At 44.8% G+C, this 12,368-nt stretch overlaps 1 protein-coding gene across 1 annotated transcript in view; it reads right to left on the bottom strand.

Moving 5' to 3' along the window:
* LOC118786542 (synaptosomal-associated protein 25-like) overlaps positions 1-12,368 on the bottom strand; it is a 43,694-nt gene that overhangs the window by 9,332 nt on the left and 21,994 nt on the right. The window contains exons 2-4 of the mRNA XM_036541643.1: positions 11,213-11,347; positions 6,984-7,025; positions 1,127-1,175 (exon numbers count right to left, since the gene is read on the bottom strand). Of these exons, the coding sequence (XP_036397536.1) occupies positions 1,127-1,175; positions 6,984-7,025; positions 11,213-11,284 (163 nt within the window). The 5' untranslated portion in view covers positions 11,285-11,347. The remainder of the gene's footprint in view (positions 1-1,126; positions 1,176-6,983; positions 7,026-11,212; positions 11,348-12,368) is intronic.

Raw genomic sequence — 12,368 nt, 5'->3', positions numbered from 1 at the left:
GATGACGAGAAGCAACTTTTTTTCCATTAACGCGAATTGACTGAAAGTGGCAAGCTGGCCAGTCCGTATGGCCTCCCGATGTAAGAATGTCAAGCGTGATTCAGCTCTGCAGAATAACGTGTGTTAGAACCACCTCAAACCTGATACATAACGGCCTGATAAGTGCTAGTAAACATGTATAAGGATGGATTTGAACAGAACTCTGCTTTAACATGCAGTAATGATGTAATAGGCATTTCAAAAAAAGCAAAGCCTTTAACCAGGGATTATACAAAAATTGTACAGCTGATGGTAAAGAAACTGTTTTGTCATTACCAGCAAACCGATCGTTTTTTTCCCCCTCCTTGTTAAGAGGGCATGTTTTAGCACTACGGTCTCAGTGCTACACCTTTGACATGTGGGCCTGCAGGTCCTTGCTGTTGAAGGATCTTTTTCTTTTTTAAAATTGTACACTAAAGTTAACAAACAGGAACAGTTATCCAAGCCGTGATAGAATACACTGTTGGCTCTCATTAGAGGTGAATGCAACCTCTCAGTCACAGAAAAGGTGATGCCGTAGCACAATAAAGAAGGACAATAAAACAGTTCAGTAGGAGTAAGCAGGAAAAACAAAGTAGTAGATGTTGGCAGTGTTCTCACAGAACCTGATCTGCGCTTGACATTAATAGGTTTATCTCCATATGACTGCAGTTCAAACGGCAATTATATGTTTTTTTTTTTTTAGGGTTTAAGTTCCCCTTTCTAATAAATTACAATAAGAGGCAAAGCTAATAATCTGATGCTAATGGTTAAGACTGGCTTCACATAATTACTTCTATTTCTGAATTAATCTGGAAACATAATCCTGTGTTAAAAATTTAGTCATTTTTCACATTGCTATCTTACTGTATAGAAAGAGAGCACACTAACATTGGACTAACATACAGTGTATTGCAAGACAATATATTGAAAGAGACTGGAAATTCAGTCATGGGTTTAACAATTAGACCCACTGAATCTTACCCTATAAAATTATATCCAGTAACATACAAGAAAAAAGGTTTTTACATATCAACATTGGCTATATCATGACTTTAGCTAACCTTTGACCTTTGCCAATTCTTCCCTGATGTGTAATCAGACTTACCTCCTTGTTCGTCCAACATGACAAGAGTCCTGATACCAGCATCTTTACTCTACTCCCCAAAAGTCGCAGCAAGGAATCATGGGAGGAGACAGGAGAGGAGGGGGAAGGAGAAAATGGAAAGAGAAGAAATAGCCATAAGGAAAGATACCAACAAGTTTTGAGAAAAAATGTAGAGAAAGTTAGCATTAGAAAAAAAAATGCTTCCTGAGAATGACCAGGTTGCAAGTTTGATTGTGTGCTTTCGTAAGGTTGCAGTGGTTGTCAGCAGCTGACGTGAATTGGCTTTCAAGGGTGACTCACAGTTATCTCACTGTATTATAATAGATGGAGCTACCATGTGTCATAAGTCACCGACTTGTATGAACCAATCAAAAGACTGCTGCTCCCCAGGGCACAACAATGCAATTAGCTCAAATTAGGGGGTCACAGCTAATACATGACAGCTCTGCCTATTCTGTGGTTCATGAAGCCTCACTATCCCACTCCTATATTGTTCCTATTGCTCTAATAATGAGAAATGGTTTGTAGCAAAGCTGGTGGTGACTGCAATGTGTTGTCATACAGACCCAACAATCCATTCAGATCTGAAATGGATCAAAATGAAGTTACAGCCCCTATGCAAAACAGCACATGAAAAACGAGGACCCATTGCTATAAATAGGGCCCTTCTGATCCGAATGAAAAATAGACGGCCGCCCATTTTGATGAACGTCCTTTATCTTTAGCCAGGGCAAACCAAACCAGTACAAAAATGGAACCAGGACAAGGAACCATGTTGTATGAGTATTTAATACTCCGTTCTACTGTTAAGGTTCTGAAGGTTCTAAAGGTTCATTTTGTCGATTACAATCATTTGCACTTAAAGAGCCTTATTAAATGAGATCAATTCTTTGCAGAATTTGCATCATTTACTTCTGTCTCTCTTTTGGAAAGTATGTTTCATAGTAATTTTCAGTTTTTTTCACAGTAATTTAGTTGTTCTTGTTTTAGTAACGAACAAATGTAACACAGGCATTTTCAGGTTCTTTCTGTTTCTGTCATGGGCATAATTCATGACACGCGCAGAATAAAAATTCACCCGATGCCTTACACTGTCAGAAACACGTCCTTTTAATGTCAAATGATTGACATTTTTGCAGCGTTTAGCAGTGTGTAAAAAAAACAAAAAAAAAACAAATGAATCTGAAAGACAGGAAGCCTCCTGTGGTAAGAGAGGGACGACAGGGGATTTTTCCCCTTCATCTTAAAACTGGGAAATGCAAGCCCTAATAATTGCATGGGACGTAGAGTACAAGGCCAACTCACAAGCCCACGGATAGACAACACGTATTAGAGTGTGTCATCCTCAAGAACAATTGGTTCCTGGAAATGCCACGTCAGCCACAACAGAAAGCACAGACTGCAAGTGGACTTCCAGTAAATGCCTGCTTTCCTCCAAGGAGAAGGCTAAACAGGTCTTGTAGTCAGCACTTTGCAGTAAACCTGATACTTGACCCTCTGAAGTATGAATATGGTACTGAGCCAATGCTGGAGGCCAGCACTCTGCATTAAAACGGGCCGAATGAAACCGATAAATGAAACTATCAATTCTGCTCAGCCTCGGGACTCTGAAAAGTTACGTACGGTACGGCTGTTGAATGGTGCCGTAGATTACCTCATATATCCAACACTGTTTCTGTTCTAAAGCAGTGAGCCATGTTTTATCATTGTGAATGGGCCTGCTGACTGTACAGCCGTACAGAAAGGTTGGGCGCATATGACAGTGGGTGTAGGGTCACTTGGCTTCCCACAACGCCTGCTGGCGCCTCCTGTTTTCTCACCGATGGCCAGAATAGAAAAACACGTTGTGAATCGTATGCCGCCATGTGATCGGAAGAGCAACTGTGCCGTGGGCTGGGCGTACGTGCTTCGAGCATCTTTCAGGTCGGCCATTGCCGTGCTGTGGAAATAACCAATGACAGACGCCAGAGGATTGAACCTTTATCTATTGGCTGTTTGAGAGGAATGGTGGGGACCAGGTGAACACGAACTGAGAGGCGACCTGTCCTGGTCTGAGAGTCCAGTGTTTTTGCAGCAGGAGTGAGGCCAGTGTGGCTCCGTGTACCCCTGTAATGGGTGGGGCTATCATTTATGACATCACAATTGGAGTGATGTCACTAGATGCACTTGTGGCTTTTTCCAGAAAGCTCTTGTTGTGTCTCAGTTGCATCTCAAATGTATCTCATTTCCTGCAGCTTGACAGCTGAGTGTAGCTCATATGCTGAAATACTTCACTCCCCACGCTCTGTTCCTCTGACATAGCTGTACACTGTTTTTTTGTGCAGGGATTCAACAAACTCACCCTTTTTTGGGAACACTCAACTCTAACAGAACCAAATCCGGGACTAATCCCCTTTTCATTGCCCACCTCAAACCTGGATAACTTCCCATTGTCCTCGTAACCTCTTTTGTCTCAAACAAATCTCTCTCATCTCAAATGATACACAGGATTTGGACCGGCTGTATAACAGGAAATAAAGACCAACGGGAAAAAGGAGCGATCTCTCTCACTTACTGACGCTGTGACACCACAAAAGCACAATGTTGTGTGCCCACGGCTCTGAAATGTAATGGATTAGGAGGACAGAGATTTAAAGTAAATGGATAGGTTCCACTACATATCTTGTGGTGCTTCTGTTGCAGTTGTTCCCAGGGGAAGAGGAAAGTGTTTATCTGAGGTGTAGATTTGGCCCTCTCTGTTAATGGCCTCTATTTCTCGCAGGGGGAATGAACTTCACAGGAAGCAGTATTGCTGTAGTCTGCACAAATTCTAGAATGCACTGTCAGAAATACACTGTCAGCCTCACAGCTGAAGGAGCACGTTCTGGAAGTGAAACAGCATTCTGTATTTTTCACCCAAAGATGGGTTGCAGATAACCCATTAAAATGTACTACTGCTATGTATTTGATTACTAGAAAATGGCACTACAATGTTACCAGACAGTAGTCATTTATGTATGTACATATGCACACTTTGTATCCATACATGTATGCATGTGTATATGTTCATCCTATGTGTACATACGTATGTACAGTATTTCTATCTGCATGCATGTATATTCAGAAATGCCTGCATGTGTTCTGACAACAGGAATATTTAAACTCATCTTCAGTTTATGACTTTGAGAGCTTTGTTTCTTTTTGATATTTTTTGGCCATATATATTATTTTTTTTCTGACCACTTTAGCCTCGTCAGTTCCACAAACAACATTTTTATTACAAACAGAATTTTAGTTATTTGTTTTTTTTTTTTTTTTTCTGGTTGCAATTTGCAGTTCAATGCTCCACTTAATGCAACCAGGAGCACATGCGCTAATAATTTTGCATGTGCAAGTTATGAAATCGTAGCACCACCTAATATTGATGAATGTGTGAATATTTTGGAATTTATTCGTCTATTTATTTTGCTGTGCACGACTACAGCTTATTGCAACCAAGGAGGATGTAGTCGCCACCATCACCCTGTTCTGTTGTTTTTTTCTGTCTCTCCGCGCGAATCGGCGAGCGCTCTCCTCCCTGCTCATATCTCTGTCCGTCTCTCGCTTCCTGCGTTTGGCACCGTCACGTGACTGATGCTCGATACGACCTTGAGAGGTCGCGGAGAGTCTTGCGGGTTCCCGGAATCTGCCCCCCCAGCCCGGCGACATGGGCGTTCATTCATTCGACACCCACACCGGGCGCTGCAGTGATCCTATTCCCAAATCCTGTCACTCTCCCCAAGCTGAGCGAGTGATAAAGCATCCATCCCACTTTCACCAGCTCGCCGGTGAGAACAGCTCAAACCACAGGCCATCCGTCTCATGACAAACCCTGACACAGGACAGCTGATACAGCTCTACCTATCCCGCGATCACTGGCGAAAGGATAACATCTAGCTAATGTCGATTTAATGGAAGTAATTAAGCAGCGGATGTGCTGCTAATGTGGATTAATGACAGCCCTGGGCTGAGGATCGCCCTTTATATTTTGACTTATTATCATTATCAATATTTATTACCTTTTATGCCAGGGTTGTAACGATAGAATAATTTATCTTAATTCAGCCCTCCAGAAGAACCTTTGGGTAAGAAAAGTTTGTGGGGTTAGTCCATGGGCTCCTGTAGAGAATACTCCACTGGATATTACTGAGAGGACCAGGTTTCCAGTGACTATTCCCTGTGATTTGACTCTCTGTAGACACTGATCCACCTGGACCATATCGACTGGTCAAACTGTTGCAACCTTATTTACCTGTGCAGCCTGGAGGAGCTTCTGAACTACAGAGTGAATAACAGGCCAGAGCACAGTGTGGACACAGATTTCTGCTCCATCCTACCATCCTCCATCTTTCCTGTCTAGGAGGTTTCCAATGGTAAGTGCAAAATGCAGCATTCAATTCAACATGCAGCACAACAAGCTGAAGATCTGGTCCATATATAGAATGTCTGTGGCCCGAGTCTCTGTCCTCGACCAGTTACATTGTACTTTTCACCTTTAACCCCATTAACTGCCGGAGATCCGATTTTCCTGCCCTTCCTCCACTTTTCTTGACCTCTCTGTATCTCTGCAATCCGCCACATTACACTTTAACCCCCCCCCCCCTTCTGTGCTTCTGTGCTAAAATCCCAGGGGCCAAGCAAAGCTCCTCCCTTTCACACTCTCAGCATATTGATTTTTTTTTTTTTTTTTTTTTTGAAAACGGTGTCCATTTTCAACAATATTTTCTATGCAGCTCCTTGTCCAGGTTCTGGGTCATTTCTCCCTCCGTTTATCACTTGTGGTTGAATCTCTTGTGGCCTGCATCCTCTTTACTTCATGCAGAACTCTGTTGCTTGGCTTGCCTTCTCTCTTTCATGTTTATTTCAGTCTACTCCCTTTCTCAGTTTCCTCAAGTAACTCTTTATCAATTGGCTCATCACAGTATTAACCTTTGCTAATAAAAATAACCATAAAAAAGACGTAGAAATCAGCAAACTACATCTGTCACAATATTACTACCCATGTAGCATTTCTTTCTTTCCTTTCAAAATAATCGTACTATTAGTATACTGTGTTTCAATTGAATAACCTGTACTAATATGATTGTAACCATTCTTTTCTGTTGCTCATATTAATCGAGAACTCACTAAACAATTTATAAGCTCTGGTCACCAGCTGACACTGACAGCCCTTTGTTGCATCAGACTTTCCTAATATTGCTGCAGGCGTGGAAAGTGCCCAGATAGATTTAGAAATAAAAAAAAGATTTAAGCCCAAGGCAGCAACAGGGGAGCTGATTGGAGACCCAAAACTGACAGTTAAATTGTTCCCAGCCTCTGTTTAATTTTCCAAAAGGAACACACTGTACCACTTTGTGATACCAACTTTGCCGTTAAGCCGTCCTCGCGGAGAGCGGCGAGCTTACTGACAGCGTTTGACACTACGATCCCATATCTCTCCTCCCCGCTGTCTACAAAACGACGCCGGCAAACAGCGGCTACGGCCGCGCGCCTCATGAATAAATCATGCGGGGGTACCGCTGTCACGCTTTCACTGCGCAGCGCTGAGTGATGGATGGAGGACGGGTGACCTTCATCTTGACAGGAGAGAAGTCGGACCAATTTCCATACTTCCTACAAAGTGAGTACCTCTTCGCTCTTTGCTGCCAGCGTGAGGTTAAGCCGATAAAAATGACGGCGGGAAGCGTGTGACCCGCTGCATTTATTTTCTTGAAGGAAACGGTAATGATAACTGGCTTGTGGTGGCAGTAGCGTGAAGTATGTTCTGCTGGGGTTAGTCATCCGTCATACGATGGCTGTACAAGGGGGAAGACTGATTCGAACGGGGTGTTCTCCTTACCTCTTCAACCAACTGCAGCATACGACGAGTGCTCTCCAATGACTGTAAAGAGAAAAGAAGAGATGGGTGTTAGAGGTTGCAGACCACTGGAGAGTGGTCACCACGTGATTGCTTCTGTCACACTACATTTGTGGATGGGGTGTGACAATTAAACAGTAGCTGCTTGTTCTACCTTAAATACACTAGATGGTAGTAATTCCCTATAAAGATTATGACCATTTTTTCAATTAATTTGTACTACTTCTCAGCTGCCCATCACCACACCTTACAGATAGCATGGTCTCAATGTGTCAGAGTAGAAGAAAATACTTTTGAAGAGATGGAACGATAAATTGCACTGTAAGCAGGCATCTGAAATTCCACGTGCTGTGTATTGGTGTTCTCCTGATTTAATATCTCTGAAGTTTAATCAGTTTGTGTATTATTTGTTGAAACACCATTGATGGGCTCTGCAATGAGGGGGCTACAGTACAGAGGTGCCAGAGTGTGGAAAATAGCTGGTAATTGTATCTAATGGAGGATGGGGAAAAAAGACAATCATAAAATTACTACATTATGCTGTACACAATGCTGTGCATGGAATGCTGCCCTTGCACTGAACTCACTTCCCTCTGTCAGTGCTTTGATGAAACTGTTAAATGCATGTGTCTGATCTGAGAGCTGAGAGAGAATATGGAAGACACTGGGTATTAATGTCATCATCAAACAGCACGGTGCAATACTTGTGTTTCGTTTGCTCATGCTGATGTGTGATCTGATGAAAAAAGTGAATTGTGTCTGCACAGTTTTGCTGTGAGAAGGTGTGTCTGTATGTGTGTGTAAAGTTGTAGGGGGAATACAATATACAGCATTCTGAAGTCCCAGTGCAAGGCCAGCATATCCTGCTGTATATTAAGGCATTGGTGTGTGTTTCGGTCTGTGTGCGTGAACCAGTGTGTGTGTGTGTGTGTGTGTGTGTGTGTGTGTGTGTGGAGGCTCTGCAGTGGATATTGCAGCTGCTGTAGTGAGTACATGAGTTGCTATTGTGAGTATATGAGTTGCTGCAGTGAGTACTGGAGTTTTTGCAGTGGGTATTGGAATTGCTGCAGTGAGTATTGGAGTTACTGTAGTTGGTGTGGGAGTTGCTGTAGTGGTTAATGACATTGTTGTAGTGGTTGTGGGAGTTACTGTAGTGGGTACCGGAGTTGCTATAGTGGGTATTGGAGTTGCTGTGATGATTATAGGAGTTGCTGTAGTGAGTATTTGAGTTGCTGCAGTGAGCATTGGGAGTTGCTGTAGTGGGTATTTGAGTTGCTGCGGTGGGTACAGCTATAGTGGGTATTGGGGTTGCTGCAGTGTGCAGGGGCTGCTGTAGTGGGTGCTGGAGATGCTGCAGTGTGCAGGGGCTGCTGCAGTGGGTGTGGGACTTGCTGCAGTGATCTCTGCAGCCTGCAGGCTCCAGTTTCCCACTGGCTGCCTGGGGGCTGAACTCCAGCAGATTTATGGCCTGCCCCCCCCGCACACACAGCTGCACTGGATTGCATTATCTTTCCATGAATTTTTAATAAACCCATCTGAGCAGAGTATATTTTCCTGTGCAGGCAGAATTGCGGCTCTGCCTGCTCATTAAAAACAAGGGGGGGGGGGGGGGGGGGGCGATGAGATGCCGGTTTCGCCGGACAAAACGATCAGCCCGAACATCCTGAGTAATGACTCGCTTACTGCCGAAACACTGTGGTTTAGATACAGTGAGTGCATGCAGGCCATACAGCCAGCAGACCATGGAGTCTGTGTTTGCAGATGTGGGGGTTTTTAGGAGTGCTGGGCAGTAAGTGGATGAAAAGGGAACAAAAAGGTACCCAAGACTACGGTACAAGAACATGAAAAACTCAGACAGCAGATTCAGTGGGGCTGAGAGTTTAACAGTCAAAGGGCTGAGCCAGCCTGCAGTAGCTGATCAGGTGATCTAACACCAGGATCACAGAATGTGCAAAAAGGCATACACTCTGTAACATGTTTGTTTCCCATTTGTTTGCTGTTTGCAGTCTTAGAAATTAAATATTGTTGAAAACGTCTGTCCCATCTTATAAGACAATGAATTGATGGATTGGGTCGATGATGGGCTTTTTGTCATTTTGGTCACCTTGAAGTTTTGGCCTGCTCTGCCCGTTGATTACAGATGTAGAATGGGGGGTAATCACCCAGGCGTAGCTCACACTGATCTCACACCTGTTCATTTCTACAGTACTGAGTTACAAGTGGAGGCCGCCGTTTCATTTAGCTTAAACTCCATTCCTTTTCCCAATACATTCCTTGAGTTCTCTGTAAACTCTCATAGCAGACAGTTTAGGCTTATTTAATACTCATCATTTATATGAGCAGGTCTTATTTTGGTCCTGAGACCTTCAGCACTGCTCCTGTGATTATTGCACCTTTTCCTCATGTCAGTGTCACCCCTGTCTGTAGATAATAGTGATCACGGCACACATTCTGCCACTTAGCCATAGCCCTTGACCCTGCCAATTCCCATAAAGCTTTGGCGCCACTTGGCTCGGCTCGCACAGACTGGTTACACGCCAGCGCTGAGAATATCCGCAGCGGCTGAGAACAGTTGCTCTATGGTTCAGAGTAGGCCACATTGCAGAACCGAGTGAAGAGGAGGGACAGACGAGGAAGTGCTCGGGTGTGTGTGTGTGTGTGTGTGTGTGTGGGGGGGGGGGGGGGGGGGGGGGCTGTTGTCATTTTTATCTCTTGCCGTGATTTTTCCCCTTGCTGTGATTTTTCCCCACGTGTATCGCTGGTGCTGCTCTGTTTCGCGTTCCTGCGTCGAGGGCGGGACTGCTCCCCTGAGGAGATCTTGCTCTGATGGACTGACATCAACACGTTCCCTTGGTGGGAAAGGCAGACAGCCTTACTGGAATTGAGTGTCGTATGTCGCTCCCTCACTGGACATGAATAACGGTTATAGGTATTAAATTATTTGAACTGCTATGCAGCAAGAGAGCTAGAGTGCCTACCTATTGAATTTCCATGAATATATAATGCTTTTAATGGGTTTCAGATGGCTGCGGTTGATTGGCCCGCCCCACTGTATGGGCACAGCTCATTGGCCGTTGCGCTGCCGCGGCCCTGGGCAGCAATACCGGGGAAGGAGGAGGCCGAGGGTGTGCGGGCCAATCCACCATTACCGCCAACAGCCTGGAGGTGCGTTAGCATCTCTTGCGCCATAAAGGCTGCTGTTAAAATTCATTTGCTTGAAAACGCAAGAGTTCTCCTTTTTTTATTCCACACAATAAATAAATGCAGTACATTCGAGACCAGTGATGAATGCGAATACGGAATATACACATTGCAAAATATGCAGCATTTCTCTAATGTACAGCATTAAAAATGCCCCCCCCCACAACCCCCTGCCCCGTGCTATAGCTGGAGTGAGAATCCCGGCAGCGCATGCCAGCTGTTTGAGTTACATCCTGCAGTGATGTAATAGAGTGCTGTGTTGTTAGGTAAGCCTGTCAGATGGAGGCTGTCCCTGTTCCCTGTTCCCTGTCTAATGCACACGCTCTTGTGAGGTATCGCGGGGGTGGGGACGGGCTCCAGATGACACGTGAGACGTGAGACGTTAACCTGGGGACCCAGTTTAAGCTCCGGCCAGAACAGAGGCGTGGGATTGGCCGTGACCATTTCGTCCCTCCCGAGTGCTGCGCTGTGACAAATGACTACAGAGGCGTCGTGACACCGGAACAGGTGGGACGATGCCGAACATCGTCTTGTCACATGCAAGCAGCATCGCACACTCTAACCTCACAGTGGACCGTTTTATAACAATGCATGATGCTACTGTGTGGTTCTTGTTTTGTTGAAATGTGTTGAATTTCCTTCACCGAGACAAAAAGAGTGTTTTCTGGTACATAATCTTGGCATGCTTGTTCTCCTGAGGGTAATTTGATGATGAATATTTGTAGTGGAGCTCGGCAGCAGAAGTAATCATGAACATCCGCTCCAGATAATGTCACCCCCTGAAGGCAGAGCCAGAGTCTGATTAGCTTCTGCTGGTGGGGACCTGGGTTTTTTCGCTTGGAGAGCTAACTGTGTCTCTTAAGCTCCGTAGATAGGTAGGTCCTCTTGTTAAATGCCTCGGAGCAGACCTACTCCCTTTACACATGTAGGTTTGAGCTCTGATGTGAGCCAGGTGCACTTTTTTGGAGAGGTAAAATCCCCCTCCGCCCAGGCAGGCCTCGTCTGCTCACCTCGTCGGCCAGCTGGTCGGCACGCTGCTGCATGTCCGCCAGCTCGTTGCGCATGTCCGAGTCGTCTGCCATGGCCGCTCGATATGTCGATGGGTGCTAGTCTCCAACCGGGAACCGCGGGTCCTGCTGCGAACACTGGAACGACAGGAGAGACCGCCACTTTAACGGCATCCTTACCGCCAATAATCACTGTCAGTCTGAACCTCTGTGGAGACTAAAAATCACTTTATTATGTTGGCATATTTTAAAGTAGCATTTCTCGCGGTTATGTTCATTTGTGCTATACTGCAAGGATAGGATAGGAACAATCTTAATATACAGATATGCAATGGTCAACAGGAATTTGGGATTAGTCAACTGACACACGTCCCTTAGGAGCAAGGCAAGTGCACAGATATTCTATATTTTGACCAGATATTCAGCTCCAACTGATTCACATTGAAAGTTCTGTTACTCTCAGTCAGTGTTTTGATCTGCCTTCTCCTTACGAACATTCTTGTATGGACGGCACATCCATAGGTAGCATAGCAACAAAGACAGCACTGGAACCTTCTGTTACCAACTTGAACCTTCTGAGCAAAGAAAGTAGGGAGAAAGGAATGCGGGAACAGAAAATGTGTGAGTGGAATATCTGATCATGATATAGAATATCTGTGAAAAGGGATTTTTTTTTTTCCCTGTCCGGGCCCGCATCATCAGATCATTATTGATGTCATTTAGTTTTTAAACAGTCTTCGCCCCCTCCCCCAACCCCAGAGTGGCCCGATTCGTTAGCCAATGAATAATTCCAGCTGAAGTGTCTAGAGCTTTGGCCCTAACCGAACGGCCCCAGACCAGAAATGTATGTAATCGTGTGCAGTTCTGCCCCTTAGCTCCACAGTAATTGTGGAGATTTCCCCTGTGTCGCACAGGCTATGAGACGAAAACACCTGGTCTGATGAAGAGAGACAAACCAAACCCACAAAGGCTTGGAAAACCCATCTCATTCATTTTCTGATTTCTTTTTTTTTTTTTTTTTGAATTTAAAGAGTTTCCCAATCCTAACCAAACCACAGAGGGGCGCAAGAAATTGCTTTAGGGTACACAGGACCAGCGGACGCGTTCCCGCCTGCTCCAGTATCGTCAGGCCCAGGGAGATGCACGTGACACTTATGCA

This window comes from Megalops cyprinoides, chromosome 12 (genome assembly GCF_013368585.1).
Source record: "Megalops cyprinoides isolate fMegCyp1 chromosome 12, fMegCyp1.pri, whole genome shotgun sequence".
Taxonomy (NCBI): Eukaryota; Metazoa; Chordata; class Actinopteri; order Elopiformes; family Megalopidae; genus Megalops; species Megalops cyprinoides.
This window is presented reverse-complemented; position numbering and strand designations above follow the sequence as displayed.